Below are 16,704 nucleotides of genomic sequence, written 5' to 3'. Positions count from 1 at the left end.
AAAGTACCTCCAAAGGTTACTTCAGTTTGGGCTCCGCTATGATTTCATGGATGAGTAGGAAGCAAACATTTGTTGCACTCAACACTGCCAAGGCAGAATTTATTGTAGCTAGCTTGGCGAGTTGTGAAGTAGTATAGCTTCAGAAGCTACTCGTGGCATTGTTTGATCATGTGCTAGAACAAATCATGATATATTGTGATAATCAGAGGTATGTGAACCTAACAGATAATCTAGTTTTCCATGACAAGTCGAATCACATCGAGATCAAGTACCACTACATCTGTGACATGGGGCAGAAGGGAGCAATGAAGCTCAAGTATGTCTCTACTGATGAGCATCTTGTTGATACCCTTACAAAGCCTCTGTCCAACGCGAAGTTTGTATACTTAAAGGACAAGATTGGACTTCTTGAGAACACCTCCCTCATTATGAGGGAGTGTTGATGAGATAGCATCATGGGCTGGCATTCTCCTTATGTCATATATGACCAGAATTAGGGAGAATGGTCCAACAAAGGACAAACATTCTTCATTTGTGAAGTACATTAACCAAAATTAGGAGGAATGGTCCTAGAGGCCTAGAATTACTCAAATAAAGAGTGGCCTTTCAGCATCAAGTTCATTAGCATTAGGCCTAGAATTACTCAGGTGGAGTGTTACCAACTAGAATAATGTTGAGCCAAGACTAGTCTGTGTAGTATGTGACAGATAGACCAGAGTTATTGTGACTAGTTGATGCTAATGATGTGTTAGGTGTTAGAGGTACCAACCATAATTATGGTTAATCTACCATGTGTCAGGATTACCAACCAAAATTATGGTGAGAATGCACCATGTGTCAGAGGTACCAACCAAAATGATGTTAGCATGTTGATGTTCATAAATCCACCATGTGTCAAAGTTATTGACCAGAATTATGGTAGTTGAATGATGTTGATACTATTGATGATTGTATAACCTTTTATCAAAGAAATTTGTTCACATTAAGAACATTTGTCTAGTCATTATGAATACCTCCCTAGCTAAAAGGGAGTGTTAAATTTTTGTAGCTATAGTCGGTCTTCATAATTTATATTTTAGCCCTTGTAACGTATAAATAATTTGTAAGACATGTTCTACATGTCATTTTGATTACTTAGCCCTTGAAAGAATTATTGTAAGACATATTTTTCAAATCGGATTTAAAAGAGAATTTTTGAAATTTGACTCCAAAATAGTTGAGTTAGCCCTCCCTCAAATCAATTCATCTCCAATGAAGAGACACACCCATTTGTGAAGATAGAAGACTATATAAAGGCATTCGACCTCTCCTCCACAAAGGCACCATTCGACCTCTCACAAGAAAGATAGTTTCTAGGCATCTCTCTTTCTCTCTCTCTAACTCGTATCTCTCTTTCTCTAGCTCGCACGTGACTTTCTGAGCTACAGTTTCTGGGCAAGACGAAATTCTAGACAGTTGCAAGGCCGAGTTGTAGGGCCAAGTTGCAAGGTAGTTTGGGGGCTTGACTTGAGTGTTGTGGACCAAGTTTGGCCATAAGCTTTGTTGGTTAGTTTGACCTCAGTTGACTAACAGCATTAGATGTATCTCTTGTCGAACTGAAGGATTTCTCTAAGAAAATGGTTGTTGGGTTTTTCCCCTGTGTGGGTTTTCCCAGGGTAAGACTTTTGTTCTCTTCATGCATTTTGATCTCTATTATTCTTATGGTTTCATGGTTGAATTTTTTAAGTGCAATTATGTAATGATAAATTGGAATTGTTAAAAGAAGATCCATATCATTAGAAGTGATTATCAATATTTCAAAAATATTGTGCTAATATCAATTGCACTTAAAAACTCAATAGGTTTCCCCTCACTGGTTCTTGATTTGCTTCCCTAAGAAGCCATCTCATATGGATGGGACCAGGTGTGATCCCTAAGTGGATTTGGTAAATAAAAATCCTTATAGCTAGTTGCTTCACCAAAATTTGCATACATGCATACACACATAAATATGTATGTATGTATGTATAGCCCCAAGGGTTAGCTCAAGTGGTCTAGACCCAAACATGAAGTTCTTTGATATTGTTGCTAGTTGTTATTGATCATGGGTTCAACTCTCTTTGATTCCCTTGGGGCAAGACCTACTAATCAGGGCTGACGGTTTAGTCATTTTACTATCCACGAAATGAGGGGAAGTACTCTGGAGTTCCCATGCTTTCATTCCAAGTAAAATAATAAATAAATATATATGTGTATGTGTGTGCATGTGTGTGTCCACATGGTCTTGGATAGACGGTGATCGGGTGCTTTGTTAAGGCACTCCTTGATGTGAAGTCACCAGTTCAATTCCCCACCCTAATCGGGGTGATATATTGGACACGGCGATGTAGTCCTACCAAGCTTACAAATATATATATATATATTAGGTTATGTGTTTGGTGGTTTAACCACCATAACTAAGCAAGTGTGCTATAAGGCGGTATATGTATTGTGGATACCCTACCTCGAGCTTTTGTAAATGTATTTGTTGCAAGATAATTAATGTAATAGGCATTTATTAGTCTCTTCTATATGTTCATTTATTATTGTATTATGTATGCACATATTAGCGACTATCAAACAAGATCAAGAGGTAAATGTGATAAGATAATGTGGAAGCAATTAAAAGTGTGCTCTAGCAAACATGGGAAAGAGATTGAAATGGGAAAAACAATGCCTTAGCAACCATTAGTAGATGTAGCCTGAATTTCTAAGGGAAAAGCAACCCAAAAATTTCATTTCAAAGAAGAGAAATGGGAGGCAATACCAAGTTTTATTTATTTTCTTTAAGTTAGATTATTTTATTGGTCACAAAAATGTTGTGGATTTTTAATTTGTTTGCTTGGAAAACATTTATTTATTGAAATTTTGAGCTTGGCATAGACTCAATTGATGTAAGCGGTTGCCTTTGCTGGTGTGTGATCAATTATCTTGAGTTCTAATACATCTCCACGATGGTCTCGAAGAGGTAGGATGCCTCGTTGACCAAGGGTGTACAAGGCCTCTTGGTCTCACTCATTAAGAAGCAAACAATGCAATTCTTGACATGTTGCTCGATGCCTTTGTCAAACAAGGGAACATGGAAAGAAGATGTGATAGTCTTAAGGTCATCCAACAATGTAAGGTGCTCATAGAACCTAATATTCGAGTCTAAGTGCCTCCCTCAAGAACAAAGCCAAGCATCCCTAATCCAAATACTAAAAAGTGGAAAAGGAGTTCTATCAATCCATGAATACACTATAGAATTTCACTCTAAACTCATAATAAACCGAGCAAAGGAGTGTGAAGAGTTCATTAGTCTTGGTCACCTAGAGATGGTAAAGTCAGTGAGACTTTTCCAATAGTGGCATATGATGCTCAACTTCCACCCCACGGCAACCCATTAATGGACAAGGAGGACCTTGGGAATGTGCATCAAATAACAAAACATGTATGTGTTACAAAATCAAAAAGGCAAAAAGATTTTCTTATGTTGATAATTACTTGTGATATCTTTGAGTTCTTATTAACTTTCTTATGTTCTTCTTTTATCTTTGTTTTATCAAGCGATTATCAAAATCAAAACACAAAGATCGAAGACACTAGATGTAGGCACTCTGCCAGCCTAAAACCCCTATATAAGGGAAAACCCAGTCAAACTCTTGCACTAGCAAATTCAAGTTGAGATAGACCAAGACCCTAGACCCAAAGACCTTCCTCCTCCACCAAGTCAGCCTTCTAATGAAATTCAGTAACCTTCAATAGTCTCTTCTTGTCCAGCAATTACAACCCAACAATAATCCAGAATTTCAGCCCCCAACAACTCATAATTTTGGCCCCTCCAGCAACTCAGAAGCTTCACTCATGTGAGAGAGAGAGAGTTTCGACTTCTTGTGCTTGATAGAGACCTCCTTGTCCTTCGCTAGCCCTTTCCTCTTCTTCACTTGAATTTCACACTTTTTCTAGCCCCAAAAGTTTTAGATCGAACTTGATGAGTGAGTGTAACAAATGAGGTCGAGTTGTTGCCTTTATATAGGATTTTTTGCCCCTCAGTTCGGTCAGCTTGGTAGAGGAGGCCTAAAAGACCTAAATTACATTAAAATAAATTTCTTTCTTGACAAATAGAGCCCAAGAAGGGTCTTTTACATTATGACATGGGCAAGGATACTTGACATAAACGCTAGAAGCCTTCAATGGAGGCTTTGAACTAAAAACAATTGACCCAAGCATGAAACCAATGCTTTAATAAGTCAATTTCTTTAAAAATAAAATTTATTTTTCTTTTCTTTTAACAAATACATTACATCATTACTCAAACTAGGGAGGTATTCATAATTACATATATACAAAGGTATATGCAAGATCTCAAGATGATATGCTTTATGAAGAATCATAGCACACTTACTGTTGTGAACTAGATACCTGACTAGGATATTCTATCCGGGTGGGACTAAGGGGACTCAAGCTTTAGCCACTCTAGGTACCATCAGGCTTTTAAGCTCTACCACCAACCCAAAGATCTAGGTGTGTATCCAAGGTCGGAGCTCCATGACCAGCACCACCCTCCCTCTTCGGGATCTAGACATCAACACATAGGCTGGCCAGATGTCCTCCCAAGCATCTTTCCATAAGATGCTTCATCTCTCACTATCAACTAAATTAGATATATCCATTTGTCCAACCATACTCCGAGAGTGTTCAACCTTTTTGTGGATAGATTTACCAGTTCAAGCACAAACCCCAATTAGAAATAAACTTTCAAATATAAGTAAACACAAACCGTCGGGGTCCTCAATCATTTTGATGCTACTTTCATCATCAAGTTACAATTTGTCGAAAGCTTGTTCTTTCATTTCTTCAGCAACACCAAATACATCCTCAAATCTTCTGTTTGCAACTTTATGAAACATGAACATTCATCTATAGTACTTTTGCTTACTTCAAGGTATTCACTGTGATAATATGCCCTCCATCTCAACTGGGGAGATATACCCTTTCTTCTATCCAAGCTCCCTCTTAACTTAAGGAGATCAACCACTTTCTTCTTCTATAACATTGGAGAACCTTTCACGGCTTCATTCCTTCTTACGACATCAAGGTCACCTTGATCATTATAATTCATATAACTTCCTTCATCATGTTTATTATTATCATACGAGCATCTTCATCATCTTGAAGATTATGTGCCTGCAAAACTTTAATAGCAAGTACAACCAAATACAAACATACAAAAGCATGAAGTTAGTTATATCAAAATCATGTTACTATAATGGAAGCATTTAGAATTTAGAGATCAAACACTTAAACCTAGTCAGGCTCATAATCAGCAAGATACACATCTTTTTACATACTAGACTTCAACTTTTTGCTAGAGTTTTGTCATAAACACTAGACTCCATCTTTGAGACATAAAGCCTTAGATATCAGCAATTCAATCAAATAACAATTCTACTATATATCTAAGGTTTCAACAATATACTTTTAAAATTACATGTTAGACTCTACCTAGATTTTATCATGAAAATATCATCATATCCTAAAATATCAATCTCTACTAGAGCTTTGTTACAAACCGTAGAATACACAACTAAAACATGAGTATCAACAATTAGGTTAGCATACTCGCACATACATATCTAGGATTTCATGCACTAGCATTTCTCATCAATACATCGAAGTTAGATATATAACAATTTTCTCCAGGCTAGGGTTTCGATTGGACGAATATACACCTAGGGTTTCATTCCTAAGATCTTACAATAAATATAATAGGGGTTTTGTTCATAAACCCTAATTCACCAACCCTAAATATCTAGGGTTTCTATATATAACAGACAGTAGCAGCAAACCCTAAAGAACCGAGTTGTCATTAGCGAGGCTTTTTGGAAGTTTTTTCGGTGGATTTTTCCGGTCCAATTTCTCTAAAATCCGGAAAGAATTTATTGAAATCACAAGCTTGATGGGTAACCCCTACATAATCGAAGTGCCTTAAGGGTTTTCAGGGTCCTAAATCCATATATACAGCCAAAAAAACTAGTTTAAATAGCACAAATCAAGATTTCACCTCAAATTTTTTCGCTAGATTCCAACACCGGAAAGTTCAAAAAGTCGCACTAAGGACAACTCCCTAAAGAACTAGGGTTTCTATCATAATAATACCAAAACCTAAACGTCAAAAGAATAGGATTTATAGACTTCATCAAGAACACTAAGTAGACTAGTGTTTCATAATCAATATCGACATACCCTTAGCAACAAGAAGTTAGGATTTTATAGTGAACCCTAAAGGTTAAGGTTTCACAAGAATGATCAAAATGATAGAATGACGAGGGTAGATTTAATCTAACGATTAATCACCTTAACAAGAATCTTTAAGATTCAAAACCCTAGACATAACTATGTCAATAATGTAAAGCAAATTCCAAAAGAGAATGAACATACCTTTTCTATGAAGAGAACTTTGTAACACAACCTGTAGTTTAAGACATGCCTTGAATTGTTCTTTAACAAATTTTGTAGGACATCAATTCTTGAAGTGATTCCTTTGCAACAAAACTTCTTCCATGCTTCAAGTTTGTCCTTTGAAGTCTCCTCCATAACCTTTGAGCATTCAGCCAACTTTCCTAACCAGGAAAATTATAAAGAAAAAGGTTATTAGCATACAATACAAACAAATCTTGATGTGAGGAAGAAGCCAAACATGAAAAGATGAAACAAAGAAAAAAAATACTTTTATCTTTTTGGTAAGCATGGTGGAGGAGGCTCCCTCTTAATCCAATCTTGAGGGATACGTCCAACTTTATAAAAATAATTCAAAAATGTTCTCAACAAGACATGTTAGATCTACAAACTCTAGAAATTAAAACATAAAGGAAAACAATAAAAGACTAAGAAGGATATGTAGGAGAGGACTTAGTAGTATAAGTCCTTGACTTCTAATTCCTTAGTCTTGTTCTTCTTAGGTGGATCTTCATCAATAATATTTGTTTGTTCCCTATCCCTCTTCTTATTCCTTGGATTCTCAGGACATTGATTCTTGTAATGACCCATCTTATGTCAGTTGTAACATTCAATTTTGGATAGATCAACTTTCTTCTTTGATCCTTTGAACTTCTTGAAGGTTCCCTTTTTCTTGTGATGAGTAGAATAGGCATTAGAGATATTTTCTTCTTCATCTTCCTTCTTGTTGTTTACTAATGATATTCAAGCTTCTTCTTGACTGCATGCATTCCACATTTGTTCATATGTTGGAGTATCCTTCCAACTGTTAATTTCTTATGCAAGAGCACTCCAAGATTTTGGTAGTCCTAGAAGAGTAGTAATTATTGTTGAAGAATGTAACTAGGTTCGGTCTTCATAAATTATATTTGAGTCATAATGAAATATCAAAAGAAAGAAAAGAGATTTATTATTATTATTATTATTATGACTTATTAAAGCATGGATTTCATGCTTGGATCATCATGTTTTAGGTCAAAGTCCCCATTGAGGATTTCTAGGATTTATACCAAGTCATTAGAGTCATTGTCCATTAAAAGAGACCCTTATTGGGCTTTTTGAATCATGTAAAAAGATTTATTATTGAGTCAAATAAGCTATTCGCCACCTCCACACAGAGTTGGCCTCAAGGAGATCAAGTCGGCCTCAAACAGGGTAATTCGACCTCACCAAAAGGGTATATATACAAGCAATTCAAATTCATTTGGTGACATCTCTCTCACAAGTGCGATATCCGAGAAAAGGAGGCAGAAAAAGTGCGAAATTCCAAGAGGAGAAGGAGAATCCCTAGAAAGGACAAGATCGAAGTATTTGGGTCATCTCTCTCTCACATGTGTGGATTTTCTGGTCTACTACTAGAGGGTCGAAGTGTTGTTGTTGGATCGAAGTTTAACTACTGGGTCGAAGTTTTTGCTGGGCTAACTGTTGGGTCAAAGTTTTGCTAGGCTAAATACTAGGTCGAAGTTTTTGCTGGGCTAACTATTGGGTCGAAGTTGTTGCTACTAAGTCGAAGTTGTTAGGTCAAAGTTGTTGCTGCTAAGTCGAAGTTGTTGCTGAAAGGGATGACTTGGTGTGGAGGAAGTATGTGTCTAGGTCAAGAGTCTTGGATCATCTCGTGAAATTATCAAGGAAGAGTTGTTGACTAGGTTTTCCCCTAGATTGGAGTTTTTTCCTGGTTGTCTGCCTACATCTGGTGTCTTTGATCTTTGTGCTATTGTTTTGGTAATTGCTTGGTAAGAACACAAGAAAGTTAATAAGAACATAAAAACCTCACAAGTAATTATCAATATAAAAAAAATATTTCTGTCTTTCTAATTTTCTAAAATTGTATAAAAGCTAAGGTGAAGAAGATAGGAAAAGGTAGCTTGAAGATCTATTAAGAGGAGAATAAGGTGCTTTAAGAAGTTTGAAAAAGGGTCATCAAAAGGATCATATAAGAAGTCAAGCCTACCATCTTCAAGGACAATGTCTAACTCAATGAAGGGAGAAAACAAACTAGAAGGAGCATCTAACTACAGGGCATGGAAGAAGAGGATAGACCTCATCCTCGAAAAGAATAAAGTTTTGGATCTAGTCAAAGGAAAGGTAAAGAAGCCTACTAATGAGTCAAGTGATGCAGAAAAGGAAAAGTTTAGGGAAACAAAAATATTGGCCATGACACTAATGGTGGATGGAATAAAGGATAACCTCATCCCCTATATATCCAACATAGACTCCGCTCAAGAGATGTATGAGGCATGATCCAAATCATTCACAATCAAGAATCTTGGACAAATAGCAAGTCTTAAGAGTGAACTAAGATCTATAAAGATGAAAAAGGAAGACACTGTGGCATCCTTCTTTGTAAGAATAGCTAGATTAAGAGATGAACTCCAAGCAATTGATGAGATAGTACCTGAAAAGGAGCTTGTAATCACTGCACTTCTAGGTTTACCAACTTCATGGAGTGCCTTCTCATCGTGTCTCAACAGTGGGAAGGAAACTCCTACATTCGAACAACTATGGAATGCTTGCAGTCAGGAAGAAGTCATAATTTCATTAGGAAGCAACAAATAGAATGAAGAGAAAGTGTTGAATGCCTATTCCGCTCATCACAAGAACAAAGGATCATTCAAGAAGTCTAAAGGGCCTAGAAGGAAGATAGACCTACCCAAAATTGAATGCTACAACTGTCACAAAATGGGTCACTATAAAAGTGATTGTCCTGAGAATCCAAGAAATAAAAAGAGAAATAGGGATCATGCAAATGTTGTTGAAGAAGGATCTCCAAAGAAGCACAAGACCAGAATCAGAAATAAAGGACTTATACTACTAAGTCTTTCTACTCTAAATTTTTGAATTGTCTTGTATTTTGATTTTTAACACTCATAGGTTTAACATGTTTTGGAAAAGCATTGTTGAATTGTTTTGTTGAAGTTATAGGTATCCCTCAAGATTGGATTAAGAGGGAGCCCTCACCATTTTCCAAAGATAAGTATCTTACTTCTTGTATCATCTTTTATATTTGGTTTTCCTTTTTCTTATCTAGATCTATTTACACAAGATGCTAATAACATTTCTTTTATATTTTCCTTGTTTAGGAAAAGCTTGTTGATATGCTCAAGGGTTATGAAGAAGACATCACAAGACAAAGCATAGAAGTTCTATTGAAATTGATGTCCTATAAGGTTTGTCTAAACTCAAAGGTATGTCCCAGACTATAATTTTTGTTTCTCTTCGTGATAAAGGTATATTCATTCATTCTAAGAAATTTGCTTTACATTACTAACAAGTGTTTTGTCTAGGACATTTGAATCATAGATATTCTTATTTGGGAGACAGATCATTAGATTGAATCTACCCTCATTAAAATCATTATGTTTGTGGAACCCTAATAGGTTCCCTAAAAAATCCTAACCTAAGGGTATGTCAAATGTGAAAAACCCTAGTCCACTTAGGGTTATTGATGAAATCTAGAAAATACTATTTGTTTGATGTTTGGGGTTTTGATGTCAATGTCATATTTGGAGACTTGGTGTTGTTATGGAAACCCTAGTCCTTTAGGGTTGGATGGTAATGTGTTCTTAAACCTCGAGGTTTTGGTAAATTAGGGTTTGTGAGTTAAAACCCTTATATATCGAGAGTAAGCTCCTAAGAATGAAACCCTAGGTGTATGTTTGTCTGCCTGATCAAAACCTTGGGCTAATCTAGATTGTTATATGCATGACTTTAAATGTATTGATATTTTTGCCTTGGGTTTACCTAATGAATATTGTTGTGATATGCTTCTACATGATTATGAAATCCTAGATATATGTGCTAGCCCAAATTGTTGATATTTATAAAGTTCTAGGGTTTGCAACTAAGCCCTAGTAGAAGTTTGATATTGTAGGATATGATGATATTGTTTCCATTATGATGATAAAATCTAGGGTTTACAAAAAGGTTCATCCTATTATTGAAACCTTAGATTGTGTTGTGATTGGTGAAGCTTAGTGTCTCATGTATGAAATCTAGGGTTTGCATTAAATCCTGGTACAAGTCTAACATATGAATTCTAAAGTTGTTGGATGCATCGTAGAACTTCACTTGTTTGAATGATTCTAGGGTTTCAAATATGTCACATCTCTGAAAGAAATATTGAGACCCTAGATATAATGAAGACTGCTATATTGATTAAGTTGCTTGAAATCTTGATGATGAAGTGTAGGCTTTATGACAACACCCTAACAAGAAGTTGAAATATAAAAGTGTGTGTCTCTTGTTGTTCATGAACCTAACTAATTTTAGGTATTTGATGTCTAAAGTCCAATGCTTCCATTATTGTATGATTTGATATAGTTAACTTCACGCATATGTATTTGGTTGTACTTGCTATTGAAGTTGTGCAGGTGCATAATCTTCAAGATGCTAAAGATATTCGTAAGTAAAGTTGATTTGGTGAATAAGCATGATGAAGGAAGCTATATGAATGAATATGATCAAAATGACTTTTATAAAAAGGATGGAAACCATGAAAGATTCTCCAATGTCATAGAAAGAAGTTATTTTCCCTAAGTTAAGAGCGAGCCTAGACAAAAAAAAAAAAAAGGATATCTCTCCAGTTGAGAGGGAGGGCATATTATAGTCATGATGGATACCTAGAAGAAGAAAATAGGAGAATGCATATTGAGGTGTTGATGAAAGAAGGAAAGCAGGATTTGGTTGTTGCATGTGAAGTAGGATAGGAAGTTGTATGATTGAGGAAACTTTTGTCAAAGAATTGTATCGGAAGCCACGAAGTCCTACTGTGATAAATTGTGAAGCAGCATCAAGAAGTTGGAAAACCCCGAAGTTTCATGTTTACACATGAGTATTTGAAAGGTTGTTACTGATTGGGGTTGTAACTATTCAGGTAAATCTCTCGAAGTTTTTTGAAAAGCATGCTTGAGGTTAGAGAGATTTGATGTGTTGAGGCATTGAGTGTGTAAAAAGCCAGGGAGGACATCCGGCCGGCATATGTGTTGATGTCTAGTTCCCGAAGTAGTAGGAAGGGTGGGGTTGGTCATAGATCTTTGACCTTTGCATTACGCACCTAGTTCCCTAGGTTGATGGTTAGCAAGTAAGCCTAGTGGTACCTAGAGAGGTTGAAAGCTTTAGTCCATCTTCCCACCCGGATAGATTGCCCTGGTCAAAAATCTAGTATGTGGCACCGTAAATGCCTAAACTCTTCATGGTTCATGTGTTTTGAGATCTTCCATGTACTTGTATATATATGTAGGAATACCTCCCTAGTTAAGAGGGAGTGTTGAAGAATGTAACTAGGTTCAGTCTTCATAAATTATATTTAAGTTCATAATGAAATATCAAAAGAAAGAAAAAAGACTTATTATTATTATTATTATTATTATGACTTATTAAAGCATGGGTTTCATGCTTGGGTCATCATGTTTTAGGTCAAAGTCCCAACTCATTGTCCATTAAAAGAGACCCTTCTTGGGCTTTTGAATTATGTAAAAAGATTTATTATTGAGTCAAATAAGCTATTTGTCACCTCCACGCCAAGTCGGCCTCAAAGAGATCAAGTCGGCCTCAAAAAAGGTAATTCGACCTCACCAAAAGGGTATATATACAAGTAGTTCGAATTCATTTGGTGACATATCTCTCACAAGTTCGATATCCAAGAAAAGGAGGTAGAAAAAGTGCGAAATTCCAAGAGAAGGAGAATTGCAGGAAAGGACAAGATCAAAGTTTTTGGGTCATCTCTCTCTCACACGTGTGGATTTTCCAGTCTCCTACTAAAGGGTCAAAGTGTTGTTGCTGAATCGAAGTCTAACTGTTGGGTCGTAATTTTTGTTAGGCTAATTGTTAGGTCTAAGTTTTGCTAGGCTAACTGTTGGGTCAAAGTTTTTGTTGGGCTAATTGTTGTGTCAAAGTTGTTACAACTAAGTCAAATTTGTTGCCGAAAAGGCTGACTTGGTGTGGAGAAGTATGTGTCTAGGTCAAGAGTCTTGGATCATCTCATGAAATTATTAAGGAAGAGTTGTTGACTGGGTTTTCCCTAGATTGGAGTTTTTCTCTAGTTGTTCACCTACATCTGGTGTCTTTAATCTTCCTGCTATTGTTTTGGTAATTACTTGATGAACTAAGATAAAATAAGAACACAAGAAAGTTAATAAGAACATAAGAATCTCACAAGTAATTATCAAATCTTTCTACCTTCCTGATTTTCTAACAATTACGAGCTCTTTTTCTGGTACAACTTCATCTATTATTTGGAGTTCATCTCTGATTCTAGATATCCTTATAAAGTAAGATGATACAGTATTGCCTTTCGTCATCTTAATAGTTCTTAATTCATTCTTGAGGCTTGCGATTTGACCAATGTTCTTGATGGTGAATAGTTTGGAGAGAGGCTCATACATTCTTGAGCGAAATCTATGTTGGATATATATGGAATTAGGTTATCCTTTACTTCATCCACTATTAGGTTCATGGCCAAGATTTTGGTTTCTCTTAACTTCTCTTTCTCTGCTTCATCAATAGGCTTCTTGACCTTTCCTTTAACAAGATTCAAAACTTTGTGCTTTTTGAGGATAAGATCTATCCTCTTTTTCCATGCCTGGTAGTTGGAGGGTCCTTCTAGCTTGTTTTCTCCCTTCATTGAAGTTGACATAGATCCTGTAGGTAGTAGGATTCTCTTATATAATCCTTTTCCTTAATGACCTTTGTTTGATCCCCTTTCCTTCAATAGATCTTTAGTTTTCCTTTTTCCTTCTTCTTCACCTTAGCTCTGATACCATGTTAGAAAATCAGAAAGACACAAATATTTTCTTCTGTCGATAATTACTCATGATATCTTTGAGTTCTTATTAACTTTCTTATGTTCTTCTTTTATCCTTGTTTCTTCAAGCAATTATCAAAATCAAAACACAAAGATCAAAGACACCAGATGTAGGCACTTTGCTAGAACTAAAACCCCTATATAGGAGAAAACCCAGTCAAACTCTTCCACTAGCAAATTCAAGTTGAGATAGACCAAGACCCTAGACCTTCCTCCTCCACCAAGTCAACCTTCCAATGAAATTGAACAACCTTCAATGTTCTCTTCTTGTCCAACAACTACAACCCAACAATAATCCACACTTAAAGCCCCCAACAACTCAAAATTTTGGCCCAGCTTCAACACTGCAGTTTCGGCCCCTCCAATAGCTTAGCAGCTTCACACGTGTGATAGAGAGAGAATTTTGACTTCTTGTGCTTGATAGAGACCTCCTTCTCCTTCGCTAGCCCTTTCCTCTTCTTCCCTTGAATTTTTCACTTTTTCTGGGCCCAGAAGAGAGAGAATTTTGACTTCTTGTGCTTAATAGAGACCTCCTTCTCCTTGGCTAGGCCTTTCCTCTTTTTCCCTTGAATTTCGCACTTTTTCTGGGCCCAAAAGTTTCAAATCGAACTTGATGAGTGAGTGTGACAAATGGGGTCAAGTTGTTGCCTTTATATAGGAATTTTTACAACTCATTTCGGCCGACTTGGTGGAGGAGACCTAGAATACCTAATTTACATTAAAATAAATTCCTTTCTTGACAAATAGAGCCCAAGAAGTGTCTTTTACATTATGACATGGACAAGGATACTTGACCTAAACCCTAGAAGCCTTCAATGGAGGCTTTGACCTAAAAACAATTGACCCAAGCATGAAACCTATGCTTTAATAAGTCAATTTCTTTAGTAATAAAATTTATTTTTCTTTTTTTTTGAAAAATACATTACATCATGACACAAATATGATTATGAAGACCGACATTAGTTACATTCTTCAATAGTATGGAGGTCTAATAATAAGGTCATCCTTTAACACTAGGAAGTGCTCTACATAGAACGCTATCTTGGGATGCAACCCGCTCGTCAACTGATCCAAGCACCCCTAGATGTACTACTTGTAAATGTCCTCCTTGTTACTCTTGTTTAGCTCCTGCTTAATTGGCAAGAGATGGCCAAGGGAATCTAATGAATACCTAAATGAGGGAGGAAATCCATTAAGATCCTAACTAATTGTGGTAGACAAATGACCTCCAAAGACCAATAGTAACCCATCCACGTGGGTCCTAGACATGAAAACGGCCTCCAATGAACAATATGGTAGGTAAGGATAACAACCCCTACCCATGCTTCTAATAATATGTTGAATAATGAGGACCCGAACTCTCTCTATCTTGGCCAAGTCATACCCAAGCAACCTAGGCCCTCAAACCTCTAAACCTTATAACACTATGGCCCTAATAATGGTGTCCATGATGTACAATCTTGGATCATGTGTCCTCAAAATGGTTTTAGCGACAGAGCCATAGCCCTTACTGATCTTGAAAGAATTTCCTCAGACCAAAATAAGGCCCTATGAATTGAACCCCAAATAAGTGTATGATGTGGTGGTCTCAATCTCCTCTCGTAAAAAGTAGAAATATAAGTCTAAGAAGATGTTCTTCAATCAAATGAAGATCATAACCTCGATTCTACCTAAGTTGACACCACCGTCAAACATCACAAAAGCTAAATAAGGCATCTGACTGTCTTTGTAAACCCTCCAAGGTGGAGGGCAACAGCATCATGTTATCCACAAAAAGGAGGATTGAGATCAAGATATGGTGGAGAAGACAACCATCATCAGCTTGGATATGTTCATGAAGGTAGGAATTCAACATATATATACACATGGATATGTTTATGCAAGTACGAATTCAACCTGCTTGAGATATATATATATATAAAAGACGTGCAACAAAGATGTGCAAAGTTATATTAGCTTCTCAGATAATTACAGAATCCAGATATGAGACTAGCGCTCCGTGATGCAAGCAGATCGAGAAAACTTCTCGCAGATGCAGAGCAGGGAGATCTCGTCTCGTCTAAAACTCAAAGAACTCAGACTCACAATACAGACTATTGAGTTAAACTCCGTGGTGCAAGCAGATCGAGAAAACTTCTCGCAGATGCAGAGCAGGGAGACTTCACTCAGACTACAACACTACTCGGACTCTCTCAAAACTCTCAAGACTCTAATGCCCCTCATGAGCTTACAATGCTAGTATTTATAATATCCTAGCAGGTCATCCGGTGAAAGGTTTTACCGGGAACTTGAAACCAAAAGAATCAAACTTTCGCTAGAACATCATGCAAGATGTCTATCACGAAAGAACTTTGTACAAAAGTAATGAACAGTTCTGAAGATTCGGGCAAGTGGGGACAACCACTTGTTATCTCGTCCCTTGGAGGCTAAGCCATATGGGGACCGAATCATGACATCTCTGAAGTGAAAAGATGGCCGGAATCTAGGACATCGGCTCTTTATACAAAAGTAATTACACAGTGGAGATTTTATTCGGACTAAATCCCACGGAAACCAAAGAACAACAGGATAAAGTAATTACACAGTGGAGATTTTATTTGGACTAAATCCCACGGAAACCAAAGAGCAGTATATGTACAAATAAAGCAGGATATGAAAGGATTTCATTTGATTGATCCTTTCAATCAGTCGCTGTTAGCCCTGTCATCGTAATCATGTGCATGAGTATCAGGAACAGCTGGATTATTATGGCCAAGTCTGATTTGGTCTTGTTCTATCAATTCTTCAATTAGTTCTTCATTGTTTGGAGCCAACACTTCGTATGGGATAGACTCATCTAGCCAATATGGTGCTGCTTCTCTGGTACAACAAAAGAATGGGAATGTGAACATGAATGTTGGCCTGTCATGTGGGTCCACTGATATCAATCCTCTGAATTTGACAGAAAGCTTAAAGGACTCATCTTCTTCATTAGGAATGACAATTGTGTGTTTGTGGATGAATTCAAACTCTAAGACGTAATCATTCTGGACAGCTACATGCATTTCCCAATGGAAGATTCTGACAAAGTCAGCAAAAGTCCTATCAAAAATGCTTTTAGCTCTAGGCAAATATCTAAACATGAATAGCTTAAACCATGGACTCCACCAATTGTTAGAGGGATCTATAGCGTTAGCATAAAATATGACCTTAACCGAACCATGTATCCTAGCTCTTTGGTGAATAGAAAAGTAGTCTGACCATGTCCAGTCAGTATTTTGAATACACCCAAAATAAACAGGATCTGGTTCCCTAGACAATGCATAATAAACACGCCATGGCCTAATCCTATATGGTAACTCTTTTGTATATGACCACCTAGACTCCTCAGAATCAAACCATTTTTGCAAAATGATTTGTCTTAAGCA

The 16,704-nt window shown here is 36.7% G+C and overlaps 1 protein-coding gene across 8 annotated transcripts in view; it reads right to left on the bottom strand.

Annotated features, from left to right (window-relative positions):
- LOC149237810 (uncharacterized) overlaps nucleotides 1-16,704 on the bottom strand; it is a 273,154-nt gene that overhangs the window by 160,845 nt on the left and 95,605 nt on the right. For 5 of the 8 annotated variants that reach the window (XM_089372807.1, XM_089372805.1, XM_089372806.1 and 2 more), the window contains exon 4: nucleotides 6,439-6,615. The exons of 2 other annotated variants lie outside the window; for them this stretch is intronic. In XM_089372807.1, coding sequence (XP_089228933.1) covers nucleotides 6,439-6,615 — 177 coding nt within the window. Of the gene's footprint in view, nucleotides 1-6,438; nucleotides 6,621-16,704 lie in introns of all 8 variants that reach the window. One more of the 8 variants, XR_016246326.1, reaches the window with a different exon arrangement.

The sequence above is a fragment of the Pinus tabuliformis genome, chromosome 8 (assembly GCF_031772625.1).
Source record: "Pinus tabuliformis cultivar Carrire ecotype Pingquan chromosome 8, CPIR1, whole genome shotgun sequence".
Classification (NCBI taxonomy): Eukaryota; Viridiplantae; Streptophyta; class Pinopsida; order Pinales; family Pinaceae; genus Pinus; species Pinus tabuliformis.
The sequence above is the reverse complement of the archived record's forward strand: the minus strand, read 5'-3'. Positions and strand labels throughout refer to the sequence as shown.